This window comes from Pundamilia nyererei, unplaced genomic scaffold (genome assembly GCF_000239375.1).
Source record: "Pundamilia nyererei isolate P.nyererei 1_Seehausen unplaced genomic scaffold, PunNye1.0 scaffold00122, whole genome shotgun sequence".
NCBI classification, from domain to species: domain Eukaryota; kingdom Metazoa; phylum Chordata; class Actinopteri; order Cichliformes; family Cichlidae; genus Pundamilia; species Pundamilia nyererei.
This window is the reverse complement of record NW_005187523.1, coordinates 1,033,807-1,059,318: the sequence shown is the minus strand read 5'-3', so window position 1 is coordinate 1,059,318 and position 25,512 is coordinate 1,033,807. Positions and strand designations below refer to the sequence as shown.

General features: G+C 40.9%; 1 protein-coding gene across 1 annotated transcript in view; it reads right to left on the bottom strand.

Annotated features, from left to right (window-relative positions):
* Positions 1 to 327: 327 nt before the first annotated feature.
* mpped1 (metallophosphoesterase domain containing 1) overlaps positions 328 to 25,512 on the bottom strand; it is an 87,635-nt gene continuing 62,450 nt past the window's right edge. Inside the window, exons 5-7 of the mRNA XM_005742641.1 lie at positions 13,563 to 13,678; positions 6,776 to 6,889; positions 328 to 3,567 (exon numbers count right to left, since the gene is read on the bottom strand). Coding sequence (XP_005742698.1) covers positions 3,449 to 3,567; positions 6,776 to 6,889; positions 13,563 to 13,678 — 349 coding nt within the window. The 3' untranslated portion in view covers positions 328 to 3,448. The remainder of the gene's footprint in view (positions 3,568 to 6,775; positions 6,890 to 13,562; positions 13,679 to 25,512) is intronic.

The following is a 25,512-nucleotide window of genomic DNA, read 5'->3' as shown; positions in this document are numbered from 1 at the left end:
GAGGGTTCTCGTTAGAGTGTGCAGAGGTGTGGAAGACCTGCGGAACAAAACAGAAGACAGAGATGGAGCAGCAAGGGTTTAGCGACTGGAAATTAACTCGCTGCTCAGAGCTCCATAATTGATAGGAGACAAAGATACCTTTGATTGGAACCAAAGGAAAGAACCGGGACAAGGAAAGTTTCCTCGCTGCTCTTTTCTATTTTTTTTTCTTTGTCTACAACAAGAAACGTACAGCAAAGACAAAAGGGAAGAGTACAGGATGGAAATAAGGAAACGTGATCCACTGGTCACAGATAAGACTTTATTCAATCTGTGAAGAAACCAGAATCCTTAGAAAGAAAGGTACTTTACATGTCTCCAGAAGGTGTTGGTTCTTTTTCTCTTATTGTACAGTTTAAAAAAAGTCCCCAGCAATAATGGCAAAAATACAACACTATATGAACACTTTAATTCCAAAATGCTATACATCCATTCATCCAAACACCTAAGCATCCAGTACTGTTTGAATAAGAAAAATCCAGCAAGTAGAAATGTCAACAAGTTATCCTGCTTTCAAGTCTCAGCTGTCAGTCATTCTGCCCATGCTGGCTTTCCTTGTTTCAAAAGGTAAATATCTCATTTTGGAACAAAACTCTTCATATGCAGATTGTCTGAGTAGCAGAAGTCATTAACTTGTTTAAGCATGCCTCAGAAAATAAATCAAGAAATAGTACAGCACTTTTTTCCATTCTTGGATAAAACAGGAAACATAACACAGCTACTGAAGCAGAAGAGCATCAAAGTGAGAGACATCTAAATGAGGACTGGAGCTGGAGAGTCAGACCAAACAGACAGCTTTGCATGAAGCTTCCAGATGAAAGTTCCTCCCATCTCTTAGTTTTTAATAGTTTGTCTTTGTTCCTTTCTCGGAACGTTTCTTTTCATAGATGCTAATTAAGTTTGCGTTTTAAATGATGAGGCTGCTTCTTATAAAGTCTTGACGACTTTCACACAGGCAAAATGACCTAAACTGCATTTGTACAGAACTTCCTCTGTCTACATTCAAACTGTAATTACGTGCTGCGATTTACAGTATCCCTCGTTTCAGGCTGAAAATCCTCCTCTTGAGATGTTCACAGTCCTGTACTGTCTGAACATTTTGACAAACAACAGTCTCATGTTCTTCTTATCCAACACAGCCAATTAGTGAAGTAGGAGTAGTTAATTATTTAGCGACAGGTAGAGAGAGACTCAAATATTCCTTCTTGTTCAGCTGTATAGGTTAAGGTGATTCAAAGCAGTGTACGTACAGTTTTTGTTCAGAGGGTGAGCTCAAAGCAGCACACTATGAAATTTTCTAGCATTTAGTGGAAAAAAGACATTATTTATGTTGGCCACAAAAACCAGCTGTTTAAACATTTTCTCTATACTGGGATGAATGTAAATCCAAGTTGGCATCTGCCTTGGGTAAATTATTTTTTACAAGGAAAACAAACCAAAAAAAAGCAATTTATCATCAACTACACTGGATTTTACTGGTTCTTCTGGTTTTAAATGAACTTTCTTATTAAAAAGTACCCATGTTCCGAACCAAAAAGCTGGGCCCCGGTTAAATGACAACAGGTCCAGCTAGGTCCAGATAAAGCAAGTTTTTACAATGTCAAAAAATATGTCAACCAATATATGACATATTTAGTCAATATGTAAGAGCAAATGATGATGGAAGAGCAGTACTAACGAAAGATTAAGAATCTATGAAAGTGGTATAATCAGTGTGATAGACAGCATCAAATGGCAAAAGGACGTAGGTTTGTCAATTATTTAAAATTCCTTATTGCCCTGCTGAGATGAATGGAAATGAAAAATAAAAATTTACAATTAAAACGTGGATTTTAGAGAAGGTGCTAAAACTGTGCCATGTTTGTGTTCTAACATGTAAACGGCCCTCCTACTGTTTTCCGCATTTTTGCGTTCCTTGGTGAGCGGTTCTGACCCCTTTTCCTGTCTTGCCAATTTGGAAGCATTAAGACGTCAGCTGCTGCAACGAACGCTGATGCGTCGAAAGAAGCGAGAGTACAGCGTGAGTAAACTGCAGCCCCGGGGAACATTCATACATAATGTCGGAGATCAAAGTGTGACGTGTTCTTGTTATGCTAAGCACATTCAGACTCTTACTGGGATCAGCCACATTCAGAAATAAAGCAGCGAAAGAAAATTACTGTTTTTTGTAACACAAACTACTTAGAGACATAAAAGAGTTAATACTCACCGAATGGGGCTGAGCAGCTTCACAAAGAAGAAAATACTATAATAAGCGTTACATTACATTACTAAACAAACCAAATAAAATGTAACAACCACAAATTTCTTGACACATTTTTTTTGAAAAGCATAGCAACACTTGGTAATCTTCAAGAAGAAAAATTCAAGTTTTTTTCTTTACATTGACAAAGAACATTTACATTGATCAGTTAGTTACAGCTTTGCTTCTCTTGAAAAGTTGAAGATCCATATCTTCCATAATTAACATAACATGAGGGAGCATCCTTGATACAACCACTACTCCTCCCAGGTCTGGTGACATGACTGTTCAGATTAGCTTATAGCACCTTTACGTTGCATGTTACCTGGTCTCCTTTGCAAGTCCGTGAGCCAGACGTTCCAGCCAAGGGCTAAAAAGCAACCGAGTCATTCATAGCATGAAGCATGGAGAGGAGGGAAAAGGAGGAGGAGCAACATGGGAACTACGTGGAAGCAGGAATGGGACTCTGCCTTTAGTGGTTAAGAGGCTTACTGAGAGTTTCAAATGAGGCAAAAGGGAATCACGTCAGACATCTAGACCTCTTGTGCCCCCATACACTCACTTTGATTTCTCAAGCACAGACATGCTGGTGAAAAGAAAGAAAAAAAGAACACTCCAGCATGCTCCAGGCCTGAGGATGGGATCAAACAAGGAAGATAAGGGCAGTAGTAAAAGTTCTTAGTGGGAGGAAATTTGTAAAAAGATGGAAACTGCTGTTCAAAAGTATGAAAAGCTTGGTGAAAACAAATGTCCCGTTAGTGCTGTGTAGCCGTGGTTCAGCTACAACCGTCCCTTAGACGAGGCATTGGTCTTTTGCATTTCTGAGAGCAGCATCAGATTGTCAGTGCAGTAAAAGAGGATTTGAAGAATTGTCAGTTCGTTTGCATTTTACTGTCCTTCCATTAACCCTTGTCTCTTCTCTTTTAAAGTCCATGCTGAGATGAAGAAATGATGGCATATGACAGAACACAACAGTGTGAGGGAGCGTCCTCCTTCCCTCACTCGGTCAGCTTCACGATCAGATTCTCCGGACGTGTGCTGCACATGATAAACACACATCTGTGCAATATTTACAGGATTTGGTCCTTTCTGCCTGCTGCCTCACCTACCTCTCTTCATTTCTTTCTCCTTACTGATGGTAGGGGTTTGCAGATGAGATTCCTGTAGTCACGTAGTCCTGGGATTGGGCAGGTCAAAGACAATGGGCGGGTTCATGGGAAGGAAGTTCACGGTGCAGGCTGAGGCATTGATGAAAGTCGTTGTGCCATCTGTCATCATGCCATAACCTGAGGAGTTTTAAAAATGTCAGTGTCAATTTGATTTCTATAGGGCATTGGAAAGGTTGACCAAAAAGAAAATAAATATAAATAAAATAAGACATTCAAAACAAATAGAGGTTACAGTTTATTCCAGAGTCTAAGACCCTTTTCCCCTCTTTGGATCGGGCCCTCAGACTCTGGAAGCTGTAGAAAGAGGATCTGCCTATATGATCTCAGTACTATTTTTGGGTTATATAACTCCCTGAAAAGCCTTCAGCTGATCCAAAATGCTGCAGCAAGAGTCCTGACAGGGACTAGAAAGAGAGAGCAGATTTCTCCTGTTTTGGCTTCCTGTTAAATCCAGAATTCAAAATCCTGCTCCTCACATACAAGGTCTTAAATAATCAGGCCCCATCTTATCTTAATGACCTTGTAGTACCATATCACCCTATTAGAGCACTTCGCTCTCGCTCTGCAGGCCTACTTGTTGTTCCTAGAGTATTTAAAAGTAGAATGGGAGGCAGAGCCTTCAGTTTTCAGGCCCCTCTTCTGTGGAACCAGCTTCCAGTTTGGATTCAGGAGACAGACACTATCTCTACTTTCAAGATTAGGCTTCAGCTGGTTTAAATTTGCTAAAACTGGAGTGATGTGGTTATATCTTCTAATACCTGTTGCCAAGCAAGCAATGGAGAGTGTTAAAGACTAAGCTAGAGAGAACAGCAATAGTCCAAACTACTAATGAAAAAGTTGGCAGATGTTTACAACTGTAGACACTAAAAACTAAGATTTCTAACAGTATGGGAGTAATGATAAGCAAGGGGACCAAGGGTTCCACCAAGGGTGTCAGTTAACTTATCCAAAGAGTAGTTACAGCTTCCAAATCCAATAGTTTCTGTCTTGCTTTCATTTAGGGTTAGACAATTGTGTTAACCAGTCTTTCATGTAGACAGTTAAACCAAGGGAGCAGGGGGACAGAGACAGTTTCATACGGATGTAAGTTTGGATGTCATCAGCATAACAGTGAATATTATATTAACAGGGACCCAAATGGACCTCTGTGTGCACCACACAACTCAGAACCTTCAAATCCTTCAGCTGTCCTGATTATTCATATGTAACTTTGGTTTTAGTTATTCATTTGGTTATTAATCAGACCTCCATGTTTAGGCTTTATGACACTAAACTTGTCTACATTTTTCATTCTCTATAACAGGAAAACAAAACCGTGGGGAAAAAAGGACAAAAAGAAGAATTTAAATCAGTGACTCAACAGTTACTGGTATAAATATATGCTCCTTTCACTTTTTGTAAAACAGAAAAAAGGGACGATGCTAACTATTTTATAAAAAAACAACAACGATGCAGACATTTGGGGTGGAGCAGTTTGACTCCCCAAATGGAAGAGACTTGGAAGCGTTGTAAATATACTCCAGGGAAACAAAAGTCTGAGAGTGTACCACAGGAAGAATCGTAACTGCGGCGGTTCAAGGGACAAATAAGAGATACTGCAGATCTGAACTGAAGAAACAGCTGCAAAACTGGAAGCTAGAAAGGCTCATGTGTTCTGAAATCCTGAGATTCTAGTTTGTGAAAATATATGCAGAGTGTGACACTAACTCCACTACACGTCTGCTTCAAAAGTGCATGCCTTCCAAATGGTAGACATTAAAGTGTTACAGTTTTTCAAGCATAAGTTAACTGCCATCTCTTAAAAAGCACTACATTTTAACTTTGTGCCGTGAACGTGTCATTTTCACCATCTCTTGGAACATTGCTTTGCATTTCTGTGCTGCTCCTTTCACATTTGGAATACATGAATACAAAACACGCTGAGGATCATTTCTGCCTCTCTGTGAGGCCTCACATCAATGAAGAGCACTGCTTTCAACCCATTTCTCCTCTTATAAAATCTGATCTAGTTTCTAATCTGGTTCTCTCTGATGTGGGACTCGTGCTCCAGGGGTTCAGTGCTGACCTGATAACCCTAAATAAAAAGCCACCCTCAACGCTGGGAGTGGGCCTCTTTGGCCCTGCTGGCCTGTATGAAATGCTGATAGGGATGTGGCCGCTCAGCCATTCTATGTTTTTTAAAACAAAAGTGTTTTGTGTTAGTTTAATCATTTAATTAGCATTTTAAGGTTGATGGATTTTCACAGATTTGCACTACCTTTATATGTTAACATGTGATTAGTTGAAATAAAACCCTATGGAACCACTGATACAACAGTTGCACGGCAACATTAGATGCTTAATAAAAAAAAGCCTTGTACTAATTAGCGTACTTCTTTTTCCCTAAACAGAAATTCCTCACATTATATGTGAGTTTGCATGTGTCAGAATTCTGATTTGAGTCACCTCATTTCAGTTTTCTCGATTTAGCACCAAATCACATCAACAGGCACCTCGAAGCACTTTATATCGCAGCTACAGACCTAAACAGCAGTTTTCTGTCTGCTGTGGTTCAGGCTGAATCAACCTTTGTCCAACTTGTAAATGTAATTCATAAATTTACCTTTAAAATTCTGTTTTCAAGTCTAATAATTCAAAGTAAAATTATCAGTGGAAATATATTTAAACATATTTGTGCATAAAATTAAATTCTAAATTGTTGATGTTTGGTTTTCTCTCTATTCTACAATGATAGCAGAGTAATGTTGCAGCCACACAGGTTACGTGATGCAACAAAAAAACTTGTTTAAGCTGTTTCTTAAAGGCTGCTTACTAGTATTATTATTAGTTAGCTACCAGAAGCCTACTGAGGGGCAGAACTAAGTGCTTGTAAGCTGTTTGGTCTGTAATTTGTGAACAGCCTGCGCTGGTCTAAAGAATATAACATTCAGAGTCCTCTCAGATCTGATTTTTTGTTCAAATTGATTCATTTTCCATCCATTCGCTTCCGCTTATCCTTTTCAGGGTCGTGGGGGGTGCCGGAGCCTATCCCAGCTGTCACAGGGCGAGAGGCGGGGTCCACCCTGGACAGGTCGCCAGTCTGTCGCAGGGCCAACACAGAGACGAGCAACCATTCACACTCACATTCACTCACAGGTTCACACCTATGGGCAATTTGGATTAATCAGTTAACCTATCCCCACAAACTTGTGGGTGATTCATTTTATATTTTATATTACCTTTAAAATATTAAATACACATAATTTAAATATCAACGTCCATTTAATTGTAGCGTTCATTACTGCATTAAACATAAAGTATTCGACAGCAGTGTAATTAGTCGTACCTTCATGAATGTGGCCGAAAACATGTAATTTGGGCTGAACTCTCCTCTGGACTGTGTTGAGCAGCTCCATGCACCCAACACGCTGCATCTTCTTGGGAACCCAGTCCAGAAAACCTGCACACAGAGACGTGAATCAGATACGCTGCCATGCTCACAAAGCTTATGAAGGTTTGTGGAAAAAAATCTGCAAAGTAATGCAGTTTTTTTTTATTTGGTCAGTTAGTTTCAGTTAGTTTCATAAGAAAATGATGCCCATTTCCATCCACTACCTTTATGCAAGAGCTGGGGTGTCAGCTGTTCTACAGTGGGGTGTATTTAAACCCCTCCAACAGAAGAGGGGACACTGAGGTGATACAAGTTGAAAAATGAGAAAGATTAATCTTTCTGGTTAACCAGCTGAGCCAGGAGTCACGTAACTTTTACTTTTCTACCAACAACATCTCTGAACATTTAAAAATCACACCAATTGGTTTTTGTTCTGGAAGTTAATCCAACATGATGACGGTACTGTGTGAGCACTGAACAACATGGGAATGCCTTCACTGATTCTGACAGCTTTTTTCATTCAGTGCAGTTGTAGACATGCAATAAAAATCTTTGTTTTATTGCAGTTTTTTTATTTGCGTAATTAACTAATTGCAATCAAAAAGAAAAGAAAATGGAAGGAAATCACTATACACATATGTGTGCAGTCAAACTACCTGAAAGATACTGGAAATTGTATTTTCTGGTTTAATTATGTAGTTCAGTACTCCCTAACATCAGAAACTCATTCAGTACTTGTGTCCTTACCCTCCCACAGCAATGATCCTTGCTGGATCATTTCACTAATTCATTTAATGTGAGCTTGGTGATGCTGAGTTAACTGTTTTATATTTTCAAAAAATGTATCTTTATTTCAAGACATAAATGTTATGAATGCCATAGTATGAAATTTGATGCATACACACTTGAGAAAGAAGCTCTTCTTTTCAAGCTGCTTGTCTAATGGCAAACTACATTACACAGCACTGAAAAAAGACTCTTAAAAAGCAGCCACAGAAAATAAAGATCAATCAAAGCCGCACACAGATGCATACTTCACAGTATGTGTGACAAGGATAAAGCACGGAGTGTATATGATTTAGTGTCTCCTCCGCGACGACGGATGCTGCTGATGCTGAGTCAATAAAAGCATCACGTCAGAGGAATAAAATGACTGAGGACTGCGCGCCTCCATCTTCCCTGCTGTCTGTCGCTCTGCTCAGACAAGAGGACGAACAAAACAAAAAAGGCAACAACGATGAAGGCTAAAGGCTACAGCATCCTCAGTGCAGGAAAATAAAAGTTCTATTAAATATAACTAATGGTTATTGTGATCAGTGAATTCAGATTTTAAGTGTAAAATCATATAAAATGCTACCAAATTTCAATTTTTTATCTGCCTTAATGTAAATATGTTTTATTCAGTATGACATGAAAGAGTCTACTAACTCATCAGGGAACAAGGTTCAACGTGAGCAACTTCTCATTGGTTCTTTGAAAACATCTTCAAGCTAAAGGCTCATGCAGTATAGCAGATATAGTACAGTTGTTCTGCTGTGTGTGTGTGTGTGTGTGTGTGTGTGTGTGTGTGTGTGTGTGTGTGTGTGTGTGTGTGTGTGTGTGTGTGTTCACAGCTCCGTCACTTCCCACTGTGTGTAGCAGAAATCTATAGACACACATGGAGCAATCGTGCAGTGACAACAACGTCATAGAAATCTGTATAAATAGTATAAAGTATAAATTAAGTTTCCCAACAAGTGTAGGAGGAAACAGAAAGCAGTTCAAACAGACTAGCTTGAACAGGTTGTACCCAGCAGTTCCCCGTATCTGCAGAGACTGCAGTCTCTCTCTGTTCAGGACTTCTTGATTTTACATACGAACATGTTTCTCTCCTGCTTACCAACACGCTCACTGTTGCAGTGCGTCTCCCTGCGTGCAGCAGAGAGAGCGGCGAGGCTGAGGATGAATCAGGGAGACATTTGTATAGTAATATATTAAATGAAACAAAGGTACACAGTTTAAACGAAGCCACTTAAAGCCACACAGGGACTATTTTCATGGAAAAAAACAGCAAAAAACAAAAACGAAACAAACAGACAAAAAACAAAATTTCCACAGACACAACTTTTTGGGGGATTTTATGCGTGCCTGCAGTGAGACTTGAATTATCAAGTTGAAACAGCACACACAGCTTTCAGGGTGTAGTCGGGGTGCTAGCTCAGGAGGTAGACCGGGTCATCTACTGATGGGAAGGTTAGCGGTGTCTTTGGGGAGGATATTAACCCTGAGCTGCTCTCCGATGCATCCATCGGAGTGTGAATGTGTGTGAATGTGGCATGTTGTATAAAGAGCTTTGAGTGCTCTGGGAGAGCAGAAAAGCTCTATAAAAGAATCAGTGCATATGTTCCAAACATACGACAGTAATCTTTAAGTATGTGTTATTGTAGGGTCGACCTTACAATATAAAGCACCTCGAGGCGACTGTTGCTGTGATTTGGTGCTGAATAAATAAAATTGAATTGATATTTTTAAGAATCTAAGGGTCTGAAGTCGTTGCGGGTAACACTTCAAGCTTCAGGCAAACAAATTTAAATGTCCTGGTTTTTCTTATTGATTAAGCTCCAGCTGGAAATGATGTTTTGGGGCTTCAGGCCACTCAATGCTATAAGTTTAATTGTATAATGGGAGGACTTTTCCCACAATGAAAGCCCCGATACTACATCAGAGGTGCTGCTGATCTGTTTGCTTTTAAAACAAAGAGAAAGAAAGACAGCCTTTATACATTTCTATATTCCCCAGCAACCTGCTCACAGCAGAATTAATGGACCCGCTTGTGCTCAGCAGAGGAATAACGACATCTGTGTACTAAGCTGGCAGTGAATCAGTCATGGTTGTAAAGTGATACAGACCAACTTCTTTACCCTCTAAATCTCTCCACCTGTAAAACACACACACACACACACACACACACGTTTAGGATGGGTTTAGGCATAAAATGCCTTAAAAGTGTAAGTATATTTTTACAAGCCTTGGGAGATGGTGGAAGTAAAGTGAGAAGTTACGAGGGCTTTTTGTGTCTCGGGGTATTTCACTCTAATGTGCTCCTTGTTTCGAAGCAGCTGCTGCTTTGGGCATTGAGCCTGTTTTCCTCTTTTTGTCTCACTTTCTCCCTTGTTCTCTCTGCTGTTAACTTCTTCCTCACAGCCAGATGAAGGGGCCATATTTTTCCTCTCTAGCCGCCGATCTGCAGCTTTATCGCGCCTCATAAAAGACGTTCGCTTTTGCCGCAGTGCGAAATTATGTCTTGCTCCTGCTCCTTTCTGCTTCACCTTCTCATCTGTTGTGTTTTACTTCGTCTTATTAAAAACAATTTGAAAATACTGTAGCGTCCGCGTTTGTGTTCCTTTCCCTTTTTCCATACTTTTTTTTCATGTCATTCCCTCCAAGTCTTGCTCCGAGTGTGTGTGTGTGTGTGTGTGTGTGTGTGTGTGTGTGTGTGTGTGTGTGTGTGTGTGTGTGTGTGTGTGTGTGTGTGTCATGCATTAGTAGCCTGCTGTAGCTGCTCCATATGCCTGTGGCTTATGAGCAGATAGCTGGAGACACTTGGCTAAGCTGAATGGAAAATAAATGGCCGTGTTCGCAGCCGAGACGCAGACAAGGAAATCAATCACACACACTCATCTGAACACCACAGCTGCAGCAGGAGATGAGGTGTGAAAGTGTGTGTGCAGGAGAGAAAGGAGTGTGTGTTTAGCCATATTTGTGATGCTTGCACAGGATGTCAGTCAGCTTGTGAGCTAGCATCTGTGTTTATTCAGACTGCTGCAACACTGGTGTGTAAGAGGATGAAAACAAGTGTGTATGAGCTGAAAAGTGATTACTAAGAAGGCTAATGATCTCCTGTACAGGTAAAGTGTGCTCTCAGGCAGCGCAAGACGAGCTGACTGATCTGTGTGAGTCATCGCTGTGATTACTTTCACCTTTTATGCATCCACTCAATCCAACAATGATTCATCGGGGCCCTTTCCACTGCTCTCTTTCATTTGAAAGGTAAATGAACCATTGACAGAGCATGCTCAAGCTGTGCGTGTGTGCACGTCTACAAAAGCTGTGGATAAATGTCTGCATATACAGACTGTATGGTTTTCTGTAGTGTCTCTACAAGGACTACCGCGGTCAAATTTCATGCGTTGAGCATGTGACACGCTTTCTCGCTGCTCACAGAAAAGCTCAAAGCTGCTCGTTTATGAAAAAAAGAAAAAAGCACAGTTAGCTTTCTTAATCTTAATACCCGACTTGTTCCACATTTCAGCTTCAAATACACTGTATGAGTTTGATTTGTCAGAGGCACACAGGCCTTCCTGTAATGTCATAGTCACATTATGGAAAACAGTGGCTGCAGACTGCAGCACGCCCAAAATAACTGTGACTGTGTGCAATGATGTCTGCTTCAACTGCTCTGTGAACACTTACAGGCAGCTGAGGTCTGACACAAGAGCACTGAGACTGAGTCCATTTCAGTTTCTCAATGCAAAAACCCCCAAACAACAAAGGGCACTGCTGTGTTTTTATTCTGATGGAGCTGAACGAGAGGCTCATAAATAGACTCGTCAGTAAATGCAGCCTGATTTGTCAAAATGTCACCAGAAGCTGAAGTTTTGTTTGCTGCTTTTTGATACATACAGCTTCATAGCATCCACGTGTGTGTCGCCAATTTTTTTTTTCAGAAATATCAGCTTCAGGACACAGAGTTGGGCTCGGACAGTAACTCATACTTGTAGTGTAGTTCAGAAGCCCTGAACTTTGTTTATTATTTTCTATTATTGGTTTATTTTTCTTCTTTTTTTGCTTAAATTTAAATTTTAGTTACTGTGCCAATATTCTGTGTATAGATTTATTGTGACCTCTAATATCTTTTGAAATTACTGAGTAATAGCTAATATAGTAAATACTTTTTTATCTGAGCTGACCAGAATAATCGGAGAAAGCGGGCAGAAACCTGCCGCTCCACATCTACAAATCTATAACCAATGCAACACAAACACATGCGCAAAATAGATCTGTGGAGGCTGAAAGTATGTGGCTTAGTCAGTCAGTTTACCTAGCCTTCTTTCAGTCTGAGACGATCGTATCAACATCAAGTAAAAAGCACAGATAGATAGATGCTTATGGCTCCGCCCCTGTAAACAAAATATGTTTCTCCATGAAACGGCCCCTCCCATACGGAAAAGATATATATAAATCTTATAAAGTTTGTATCTGTCGTGTGTGAAACTTGTATGAAAAGCATACAAGAGTGAAAACAGATATAAGATCCCTTGAAAAATTATATAATGAAACTTGTATGTTTTGGATACTTACTGGAACAATATATGAAAGTAATGAGAAAGTGGCCACTTTCATGAGTAAATCATAGAAGCCTTCTATGATTCACTATATGAAGCAAGCCAAATCTAATGCAAGTTTTTTCTATTTCTTTTCCATATGGGCTGGCTTACAAAGGGCGTGGCCTCTGAACTGACATGATGACATAGTCTAGTCTTGTTCTCCACGATTTCAGTCATCAGTTGTGTTTTCCACCTAAATTTCAAATTTTTGTATGTTTTTCTGGTTCCATGCTATCTCTCTCAGACTCCTCCTCGTGTTTTCTTGGCCTGCCTAATTTATGAAATTTCACACAGCAAAGCTCAGTTTTTCTCCTTCCAACAAGCCGAGATTATGCCGTGTTTGGTTCCTCCTCTCTTTTGAACTGAAAGTTAACAATAAATGGAAAAATAAATAAAAGATTAGGTGAGTTTTTGCGCCGGTCTCTCCACGCACAGATGTGACGCATTCTGTTCCAAACACATGTGGTGTATTTATCGAACCATCTGTGTGTGCTTTGTCTCAGTGTTCTGAGTGCACCTCTCTCCTCGTTGCATATGTATTTAAGGGAGGGCTGCTCAAATGAAGTAGACAGGTTAACTTCGGCTAAATAAAATATGTTTTCTGCTGGATTTACTCTAGTGTCCATGTCTATTTACACAAGCCAGATCGACTGCAATGAGGATTTAAACATGTACTGTATTAAACTGAACCTTTAATTTACACAAGCAACAAAAGAAAAAAGTAACAGTTAAGCTACAAGATAACTGAATGTAAACAAGTGTGGATTTGAACCTTTGACTTGTAGTCACTGAAGATGAATTTGATCTGTACGGCAGACATAAAACAGACATAAACACTCACACCTTGTCTTTATGTCTTGAATATAAATTTCCTATAGACATTCACGTAGCTCACTCTTGCTGCCCATGCTGCACTGCTGCAACATGAGCAAGTATCCTAACAGGTTGACTGACGAGACAAAAAGTACAACAAACCCAAAACAAGGTGGTGATGATGGTGGTCTGGGGCTGCATCGACGACTTGCTGTAATTGGTGGAACTCTGAATTGTGCTTGCATAACTTCTACCAGGGAAATTCAGACGGAGAACGCCAGGCCATCAGTCCTTAAACTGATGCTCAAGGGCACTTGGGCTATGCAGCAGCTTTTCACAGTCATCATTTAATAACTTCATATTGTACCTGTGTTATCCTTATAGATGTAAAATATCTATAAGATGTAAAAATGTATTTGATGATCTGAAACGTAAATTTGACCAAAAAAAATGATTCCACTACCAAATAATTGCAACTAAAAATGTATGTCAGTAACAGTGTTTCAAATTGAATATCTATGCACATGTGTGTGTGTGTGTGTCAGTTGTAATATGTGTCTCACCCAGTGGAGGGCAGTGTGTGACCAGAATGTCTGTGTTGTCTGGGATCTGGTTCCACTTATCCAGCAGAGCTTGACCTCGCGGCAGGTTGAAGCCCCAGCCGTAGTACCAGGGTTGCCTGCATACACACACAAGAGAAAACAGAGACATCATGCTTTGTCTTACAGCATCCAACAGGTGTCGCAAACCTTCTAGTTCTCCAGTTTTACATTAACAACACTGAACACTGGAGTTGAGCATTGCACTAAACACAGGACCTTTCTTTTTATTACCGGGTGTAAATCAGAACTCGGTCAGTCTAAATTCTACATGATAAAATCGATGAGTTCGATCCCTGGCTGCTCCAGTCTACATGCCAAATATCCTTGGGGAAGATATCCATCGGAGTATGAGTGTGTGTGAATGGTAGCATAGCAAATAGTGCATGCTTGACTGAGGTTGTGTAAAGTGCTTTGAGTGCTCAAAAGGACTAGAAAAGCGCTAAGAACAAGTCCATTTACCATTACCCTGACCTCAAAAATCCTGCTGGCTGATCGTTTGTTGTAGAATTCATTCTCACAGTTTAATTTAAAGGACCCAGAAAATAAAGCGGAGCTGCTGTCCAGTACATAAGCACCTCACAGCACTGCATTTCCTTTGTTTCACCTGTCTGTATGACCGCTGTATTTTATTTATGTGTATTTTGTATCTGCCACTCCTCAGTGCATGCAAATCACACATGAAGAACTAATCATGGTGAAACACCCTGCGTTATTTGAGCAGAGCTCATTTCTATCATTTAATATCTGCTTTATAGTCAGAGATGAACACTAATAAAGAGGAAAACACATCAAAGCAAGATTTTAAAAAATGCAAAAGAAAACACATTTTTAGTAACATGACCAAACTGTTTCTGCATCGTGGATAAAGAGCATGTTGAACAACTAAGTGCTACAAAATGAGAGAGGAGTTATATTGCAAAACAACATATACAGTAAACTTGTGAAATCTGTTGTGTTGAAGCTTCTTCGTGATGTTGATCTACGTGGAGTTTTTCTGATCTATGTAACTTTTGGCACTGGTAGCACATTTGTGGCCCGACCTCTGGAAGCTGTCTGCAACTTTAAGAATATCTCACAAAAATGTATGGAGATCATCAAAGTTGACACACGATGCTGACCCATTATTCCTTAACAATGTTTAATGATGCTCTGATACGTGTAACCTTGTAATTGCGATGCCCGACCATGCTTGCTTTCAGTCGCTAAACATGCAGTTTGACCTTCGGGACATGAAAGCAGTAATAGGATGTAGAGCAAAGGGATAAATCAAATGGTTTTGAGGGAGATGGGTGAGTAGAAAGATATATTAAACATCTCCTTGCGCACAATCAAGCCTGGAATGCACCAGGATGAGAAGACAAGGGAAAAAAGAAGAGGAAAGCCTTGATGGCTGGGGCTCGTGTCCCTTTACTTTGATAGCGGACGCCTTGGCCGTGAGTGATGCAGAAGAAATTAACATGTCACTTACAATCTGTACTCCGATCCATCTTCCTCGACAACACGCTGCACGCTTGTGTACATGTGTGCAACCGCAGGCGACAACGTCCTCGGCTGCTGCCATGCAACCAACTTTTTATAAATTGCTGAGTGCAGTCACTCAAAACACCAACTTTATCGCTGCGGCCACTGCCGACACGTCTGTGCTCAGTGAAACATCAGATGAGGATTTTTCGGAATAATTTCCGGTGTGCCGATGTGTGTGTGGGCGGGTGTCTTACATGGTTAGGAACTTCAAAGACAGAAAGACAGGACTGAAGATAGGAAGAAATATCTGTCACAATGAATGTTTTCCACCTTTCCCTCTAATTAATAAAGCTAAAAATGGCAGCTTGGAGGTCAACAATGCGGGGACGGCTGGTCAAGCAGATGCGACAGTGCATCATGGAAAATCACCTCCTGTTTCAGCTTGAGTGCGTGCGATTAAAATTCCATTACTTCTTGAAGATCAGAGACTAAACATTTCTGACGAATGATCCAACACTGCCCATGAACACAAGCTCAATAATTTACATGGTGAATATTAAAACACTTGGACTGGCCTTAGCATATTAATGGAGCCTGTGGAATTTAATATTCATGTTGATCTTAACATAGATGTCTCAATTAAAACAGATGAGCTCAGCTATACGATTGATGCTGCGGATTCTCTCTGTGAGGGATAAAGAGCGAGTAAAGGAGAAGACGAAAGAAACCCTTGTGTTAATGACCAGCACGTGCTGATTCAGCTTAACAGCGATAGATAAGCAAAGAGAAAAATTCATGAAGACACTGATAACAAGTGGTGAGATGCTTGGATTGACACATAAACGCTCAAACCAACCATTTTGCTTGTTTTATTGAAATAAAGTACATTTTATGGTGTTTGCAGACTGTAGAGAGGCTGTAGTGAGAGTAGGAAGCTGATGAGAGCCACGAGAGGTGGAGGTATGCACTGGAGTGTCAGTGGAAGCCAGACAGAGTAAATGTGTGTGGATGAGAAGCAAACAGATGGAACGAGTTTCAGGACCCGTGTCAACCAACCACCTGCTCCCTTGATTCAAAGGCAAAGAATGAGACGGCGTCATTGCTCAGAAGGTTGTGTTTTATTTCATTGTTTCACCTGGATCTGTTGTTTCTGTCTCTGTGATGGAGTGAAAGCTTAAGTTTAGATGCATCCTTAGTTTTTCTTCCATTTTGCCACCATAGTTAAGGAGAAACACTGTTTGAGCATCACATTTCAATGCACTGGGCACAGATTTTAGTGCAGGGTATCATGTGAGACCATAGCCAAGTGTGCCCTACTAGTGTTGTTGCACTAGGGCACCAACGCTGTGCCTCACTGCTGAATGCAGCATCTTCCAAAAGGTGCACATTTTTACTTTAAAAGTCTACATTCTCCTTTTCTGATTTGCAGGACACTTGTCAAAATTTCACTGGTGCTAAGTGGGTAGTTGGTCAGTGTTTGCAGAAAAAATGCTTCATCCAAATAAATAAGGGCAACTCTAGAATTCTGTTAGCATGGAGACTTTTGTTGCAGCACAGTATAGTGCACTAAGCAACAGTGTAATACATGGGGGTTAAATGGTGTTGTTAGCATTTTAGCAATTGATGTTTCTGCCTGAAACCCAGCAGGTCTTTAGACTTCCGTGACTGCCCTGATGAAGATGAAGGCAAAGTCTCCTCTGGATGAAAGCCATGTGATTATGCCATCAACTGTTGTAACTTGGTGTGGAATTTAGTCAGTTTTCTACTTATTTTTTTTAACTGTAAGGAAAAGAATTAATGCTGAAACTGACACTATGCTTTGCAATATGGTTAGAAGAATATATCATTTCTAGTTTTCTGCATCTTCGGGCTCGAATGACATTTTAAAGAAAGCAGAAGGAACTGATGATTGATCACTGAGCACCTGTCAGAACTTTTTGAAACATAGTTTGGTGGAATAAAAACTTATAACAAGATTTTCAAAAGGCTGCAAAATTTCCAAAGGAAGAAAAAATCATTATCTCAAATTCGTCATAAAGTCCCTAAAACACTGATGGTCTAGTCTATCATTTTGTCAACGAAGGATTATAGTATCTTTGCTAAAGCACTGGAGCTTGTTTTAATTTGGTACCATCAATCATTCTGTATGGGAAGGTGTCACTCTCTTTCAAACAGTTATATCTCATTTTACCAGCAAACCTCCTCATAGTGTCCACGGTGCCAGGAAAACGTGTCCGTGCCGATTGTAGGCGTCACAGTTACTAAAAAGAGATTATCTCCCGCGAGGAACTGACCGTATCTTCTTTCTAGGAGAGAACCACTCCTGTGTTTGCTGAGCAAACCCGGGAATAACTAAATGTAATTCCACTGATCATATCCCTGCTCCAAAGTGATGTTTTTTATCAGGTAAGAGATTACAATGATACAGGTGATTTGTGTTAAGTTACAGGAGTAGAATCAGGCGTGCGGGCGTAGGGGGAGCGTATTAAAGATTCTGTTGACGTGCTGGGCTGCTGTTTGTTATGGCTTTTACAAGAGAAAAAAGAGGAGAAAACAGATGTTTGTGCTACAGAACTCAGTCCCCAGGCGCATCTTCGGGCTGCGCGGGGGAAAAACACAACAGCCATGAAACCGTTACTTTCATTTCTCACACTCACACAAACGTTCAGAGCTACTGGCTTCACCGCTCCTAAGGACAAGAGGAAAAGTCAAACTTGAATGCATTTTTGCAGACCTATTTTCACTTGGGTTTTCATGCATGTGTTTAACACTGTCAGTGTATATATTTGTGCATGTCTGTATAACAGAGGGGCCTCAGATATCACCCGAGCGAGTCCAGGAATCATTGAATGCCTCTTCTACCTCATTCTCTCTCTTCTTCATCTCATCACGTATCTGTGCCCGTTTCTCCTCCTCTCCTCTTTCTCCTCTTGACATATTACTCCATCTCTCTGTGAATGTGTGTCTCTCTCTCCTCATTTCTCCTCCTCACTCACCTCGTTAGCGAGGGAAACGACCTGCTGCCAGGAGAGCAGTCTGCTCTCTGTGAGGCCATGTTAAGAGGGAATTTTTGAAAAGCACATCAGCAGCGGAGTTATTCTGAGGTCCAGCAGGGAAGAGAGAGAAACAGGGTTTGGAGACAGGTCAGGAGGAAGTAGGACTGTACATCCAACTTTAATTTAAGACAGAAATCTGGCCAAAGGTCAGCGCATTTTTAAGTATCAAAAGCTGGCCCTTGCCAGGTTGGTTGTGATTATTGTGATCTGGCCAAAGACATTTGCATATTTAGATTTTTAACAGTTACAGAGCAACAGTAACTGCCGGTGTATCACACGCCTGGAGGCTTGCTGGTCTACAACTGCCCCCTGATACTCCTATACATCCTTACATTTGTCATTCATTGTACATTTTCTTAAGTGCTGGGGCAGCTCTGATGCAAATATCTTTACAGATGTAATGATCGGAAAGCTCACTTGCTTCATTAAAGCCCTCATTGTGCTTGTTCCTTTCAACTGTCGTACACCAATATTAGCCAAGCAGTTAGTAACAGAGCTAAACCTCTGACACTATGACTGTGGAATATGGAAAGGAGCAAATGTTATAACATCGGCTGAATGGAACTGCACAGCTGTGTCATAACCCTCTATAAATATCAAATTAATATTTCTCACTTAGTGTATCAAATGCTACTACGTAGTAACACTCAGGTGAAAAAACAAATCCAGGTGTGATGGTAGAAAAAAGTGCTAAAAACACATGAACACTAGTCACAATGGAAGTGTTGAAAAGCAAAAGATGAAAAAAGGGATGTTGAAGTAAGCGCTGTGTTTTTAAAGTATACAAAGAGGAAGTAAGAACTCCAGAAGATTAATATAACGAGGTCCATCCTAATGTTTAACACAGGCCCTGTGCTAATCATTACATGCACCGACACAGTGAAAACACCCAACTGTGATCACCTCTGCTAGATTTAATTAACTACTCACGACTTAACAACCCTAATAACAGCCTTGCAGGCAGGTTGGGTTGGGCCACAGCGGTGCGCGCACACACACACACGCGCGCGCACACACACACACACACACACACACACACACACACACACCCAGGCTTCTCCATATTTGTAAATGCATTCATGCCTGTAAAATTGTGATTTTATTTCAAACCACCTCTGCCTGACATCTATCTGTTTGCCTGTGCTTGCAAACCTTGCTGGGGAAGAAGTGAGCAGAGGGGCGCACATGATCCCATGAGACTTAACAGCTCTAGCAGAGGTTGATTGCAAAGTCTCTACTAAATCATCTGGCAGGTGAGACCACCTGCAGGTAAATTAACACTGGCTGCACCAGCACAAAGTACTTCTTGCATATGGCATTGATGTAACTCAGTTTTTACTCCTAATGACTGCTGGATGCAACAAAAATGTATTAATACCAAATTTTTAAAATGCAATATACAGTTTGATTAGTTAGAAGACACTGTCAAATCTTTGTTGACTACAACATCTCTTACTTTTGACTAGATAGACTGTGGCATTTAAACAATGCTCAGCTGGTACTGAGGGGCTCAGAGTGTGCCAAGATAATATCCCCCACAGCGTTACACCACCAGCAGCAGCCTGGACTGCTGAGACAATCCAGGGTGGTTCTGACCTTATCATCTAAATGTTGCAGCAGAAATCAAGGCTCAGAAGAACAAGCAATATTTTTCCAATGCCCTGTTGTCCAAGTTTGGTGGCCCTGTGTGAATCCTAACTTCAACTTCCGGTAGCACTTTCTGCTACAGCTCGGTAATAAAGTGGTAATAGTAGGGTAACAAGGGGGAAACAAGAGGGTAATAAGGTGGTAATCTCTAAGTTACCATTTATGCAATTTATGCAATTGCCAACTAATATCATGGAAGCAACAGTGGTTACAATTGAGTAATATTATGCTGAAATTTATGTAATTGCATAATAAGGGCCCCAAAACTGGGGGTAACAATGTGGAAATAGAGCTTGGTAATAAAGTGGTAATAGTAGGGTAACAAGGAAAAAACAAGAATGTAATAATGTGGTAATTTCCAAGATATTACCACTCAGTTACCTGTGGTAGGTTCTGTGTAATAAGCATAAATAATAATAATAATAATAATAATAACAAACAGCCGGATTCCTACTTTCCATTTTGTCCCTGGATAAAGACAAAGAAGGAGTTGGGTGCCAACTGCTAACTTTAGCCACTGTTTGCCTCCTTTTTGTTTGCCTCCTTTTTGTTTGCCTCCTAGATCCATGCTTGCATAAATCAGTGGATTATACCAATACATTTAAAATCAAACCCATATTATAGCTATTGCTGTAGAACTGCAAGGTAAGTAAAACCTTTTTTTATTCCTTTAGTTATATTTAGGACCATGTCTTTTGTAGTTATTAACTGTCACATACTGTCACCTTACACCACTAACAGAGTAGCTAACAGTAGGTTAGTAGCTAATGTTAGCTTAGCTAATAATACCTAGAGTAGTTCTAAAAACTAAGGTTGGATAAAAGTAAGACTGTCATGAAAAAGCTGATCGTTATTATTGTAAATATGGACAGAGAACAAGATGCGGTTAGTAATACTTTCAAATTTTTTTCTCTGACAGTTTTTTTTGTTTTTTGTGAGGAGTTTTTTTTTTGTTTCCTGTTCTCATGCTGTCCTCCCATAGGTGCCCAGCCTGAGAAGAGGTCTCTTTTTTTCCTCTTGTACTTTTTCCCATTGTTGTGTAATTTTTCTGTGTTTTCGCTGCAACGCTGCCGATCTCCGACTGTATTCCCATGTGATGTCTTTGTTGTGTGTGTAAGTCGGGGGGGGGGGGTTCTATTCCTCTGCGGGGCAACCTGCATATGGCCAATAAAGCATTCAATCAATCAATCAATCAATCAATCAATCAATCAATCAATCAAATAAGACATATATATTTGCCCCAAAAATTAAACACTCCAGTTTAGGTCATGTTTGCAGACCATGTGGTCTTCTGACATGTCGTATTTAAATCCACAAACTAAATGCACTGATTCTTATATAGCGCTTCTCTACTCTCCAAAGCACTGTATGCAACATGCCACATTCACCCAATCACACCCATTCTCACAAGCACTTTCTTTACACGTAGTGCTTTCTAACTACATTCACACTCCAATGGATGCATCGCAAAGCAACTTGGGATTAGTATCTTGCCCAAGGATACGTGACATGCAGACTTCACGTGCAGACTGGAGGAGCCAGTGTTCGAACCACCAACCTACTGATCAGTAGGTGACCTGCTCTACCTCCTGAACTACAGCCAGCCCAAACCTGTTGGGCAACTTATTGTGAACACTCCATTTGGCTCTGCCATGGACATGGTGAGGCTACATGTGCTTTATTTACCTATCAGCTTATTAGATAATGAAGAAACAGTAATGACCCTGCTTCTGTGTTCAAGAATGAATCCCTTCTCTAACTGACAGTCCCTCAGTGCGCAGTAAGGCTAACTGCAGAAATATTAGTGTGTTAAAAGTTCAGTACCTTAATGACGAGGGTCCCTGAAAGATTTAATTTTGAGAAGGCACAAACCCACCGGGATTTAATGACAAATACAACTGCATCATAAGAACAAAACCATAATGGTGATTTTAAAGAATGTTTAGCACAAAGGTCAATTAAGTTCAGTTGAATTTTATCTTTACAGCTCCAGATCACAACACCAGTGACTTCGAGTCACTTTACATCGTAAGGCAAAGACCCTACAATAATACAGGGAAGGCCCAACGATTAGATGACCCCCTACGAGCAAACATTTGGCAACAGTGGGAAGGAAAAACTTCCCGGTTCAGGTAGTGGCAGCCATCTGCCACGACAAAGACACACTATGTAAAAGGGCCAGAAGCTTACAAAGGAACCAGAACCAGATCGTGCCATACATTTGCCTAAATATGTTTATCCCCTCCAGTGGCAGTAATTAAGGGTGCACTCCAGGCACTTTAGTACAATGGACAGTGTCCTGACAACTAGATACTGCACTGCAGGATCGGCAACATTATGCTAGAATAGAAAAAAATGTCAGTGAACATGTTACAGATATGGTCAATAATATGCAAAACTGCAGTGTGCCAAATATATTAACTAACTGTATTTATTAGGTTGATAGAAAACATAATCCGGTGGCTTTAATGTTCCCTTCAAAATCGGTGCTTCAGTTAAGCTGTGTGGGAATGCAATTTGTAGGAGAGAGACGGCTGCGTGCCAGAGCGAGTACTGCCATGAAAAAGTTAAACCTATTAGAAACGTCTGTTATGGATTTCATTATTTTTTGACGAGCCTGCCACATCGAACAGCCAACTCAAAAGCTCCGAGTGAGTTATTACATCTACAAGGCTGCGGTATTGATCCACACACAAAATTATTATAACGTGTGGCCGCTAGCATAAGGAATTACAGGCCATTCCAACATGTCTGGAAACGCTTTACAGAGCAATCCAGGAATTCCTGCACACATTTGTAACCGAAGCTTTTAACGACATAGACAAAAGGACACATTCACAGGAACCTTTATGACATCCCGTTCTAAATTGATTTTCCCTTTGCAGCTGTAACAGTATCCACTCTTCTGGGAAAGTTTTCCACACCTATAAAATTTTTCCCACTCATCCCAGAGAGCAATTGTTGGGTTAGATACTGATCTTGGTGTTTGATGAGACATCAGTCAGGACTTTGCGCAGGCCAGTTAAGTATTTCCGTTCCAACCATCAAACAACGCCTTTATGAAGCTGAAGCAAGCTTTCTTCTCACTGGACCAGGAAAATAATGATACGTCTGTCTTCACACTGTATTAGACTGAAATGTAATATTAAAATGTAAGTCTTAAACGACCAGAATGACAACAATAGTGATAGAGACAAGATAATACAAAGCAAAGTCAAGAAATCAAAGAAGGCAGCAAAACACAATCGAATATTTAGAAAAAGAATCTAATTTTCTTGAGTACAGATTCAGTATTGTGTGTTTCGAAAAGCAGAGGCTCCACCAGGTCTGCTTTCACTCACCATCCCCTCTCTCCTCCCACACAATGGGATTAGCAGTCCTTATTTAAGCTAATTTGACTCAGTCAGTTTTAACTCAACAGACATGGCGACACTCGTGGACATAAGCAGGCATGTGCGCAGAGGCAAAATCCGCACATGTGCTTCAGTGTTCACATAGCCTGTGGTGGTACACGCCAAGCATCCAATAGTTTGACTTGCTCGGCCCACTCAGCCCAGCGGGACGCCGAGCGACACAGAGGGGGAACAAGTTGTTTTATATGGCGCAAAGAGACAGTTCTTCACGTTAATTATTTATCGTGACTGAAAACCACTGTGGACGCACGCTATTCGATTCCCCCAGTCGTGGACAGACTTTGATGTTTAATCACGAGCAGCACACACGCAAGTCCAACCACCATAGTGGCTTGATCCTCACAGCAGGAACACAGAGAGGCGGAAACAGGGCAGGAGAACAAGAGCCACTGAATGAGAGGATGGGGGGACGGACAAAAAAGAGGACGGTAAAATACACAAATGAAGAGAAAGAAACGGGAATCATTAGTTAATAGATGAGGGCATGATGAAAGAGATAGAGAGAGCAGGGGAGGAAGAGAGGAAGAGAAGCAGTGAGGGAGGAACACAGCGCTAGAAGCAGGATTAGAGATGTGACAGAGACTCGCCTGCAGCATCTTTCTCACTGTCAGAGTGTGTGTTGTGGTGTACTAACACCACCTTACTCCATCCAACACACACACACACACGCATGCACACACACACGCACACACACACACAGGTGCGCTCAATGTTCTTAAACTGATAGAAAAGCATTTTTTACATTATTAGTTCCTTATGGAGAATGTTAACTTAGAATAGAACAAAACAGCCTCTTATTGTCAGCGAGATGTTCAACGAAATTATTTAAATTATCTGCACATGTACAACTTTGTCAGAAAGGAAATCATTTTATTTATCTCTCCTCTGTCATTACCTCAGCCAAACGACTCTTGCTGCCTAAGCCTGAGCAGCCTGTTGGCAAACGTCATGTAATATGACTGATAACTTATAATTTTCATATCAATATATTTTATCCAGGAAATGGCCTTTAATGAAAAAAATCCTTAAAGTTCAACAGAATAAGATTTAATTCCATTTAATTCAGTTGTTGATTAAATTATTATAAAGTGCCAGACAGTCACGTCAAGGAGCTTTACATTGTTATGCAAAGAGCCTGCACTGTTAGAGAGACAACAGTGAGAACCATCAGGAGCAGCATCGGGAAAGTGGAAGAATTCCCTTTAAACAGTAAGAAGCCTCACACTCGGGGGGAGGGGGGCATGTGCTGCACCTGGTTGTGTTGTGATGGGAACGAGGAGACAGAAGAAGGAAAAAATAGAGATGCCACAAACAATAGAAAGGACAAAAATCAAACTCAATAAATACAAGACAAAAGACAGTGACGTGCAGCAGGTAAAATAAGTATTAAACACCAGTTTTCCAAGTAAATATGTTTCTAAATGAACTACTGACACGAAATCATCATCAGATGTTGGTAACAACCCATCCGATCCAGACATACAAAGAAATCAAACCAGAGATGCTCATAAGCACGTAACACGTGAAGAAAAGAAAGTCGTGACACCAGCTGAAATCTATCAGTAATTAGAAAGCACTCCTGCTAGTGCACATTAATATCAGCTGGTTCAACTGATGGCCTATAAATGGTGTGTCATTACCAAGGTGTCGCGCAAGAAACATGTCACGATGGGTACAACCAGCGAGCGCTCCCACAACCTCATTGTTACAAAACATACTGATGCCATTGGTTACAAAAGAATTGAATAAATACTGGAGGTTCCAGTGAGCTCTGTTGGGGCCGTAATCATCATGGTGTGGCTCTGTTTTTCAGCAGACAGCACTCGCACGCTTCATATAATCGAAGGAACACTGAACAGAAAAATGGACAGAGACATTCTTAATAAAAATCTGCTGCTATCTACCAGGATGATTAACCCTTTCATACATGAATTATGACAACCTCAATCAGGATTTTTTTTCTTAAGAGACATAAAGACAGTAAAAGCGAAGCTCTCAATTTACCGGTCGATCTACGTCCCTGCCCTCACCTATGGCCACGAGCTGTGGGTAGTGACCGAAAGAACGAGATCGCGGATACAAGTGGCAGAAATGAGCTTCCTCCGAAGGGTGGCTGTCCTCTCCCTTAGAGATAGGGAGAGAAGTTCGGCCATCCGGGAGAAGCTCAGAGTAGAGCAGCTGCTGCTCCACATCGAAAGGAGCCAGCTGAGGTGGTTCGGGCATCTGACAAGGATGCCCCCTGGGCGCCTCCTGGGTGAGATGTTCCAGGCATGTCCCACCGGGAGGAGGCCCCGGGGCAGACCCAGGACACGCTGGAGAGATTATATCTCT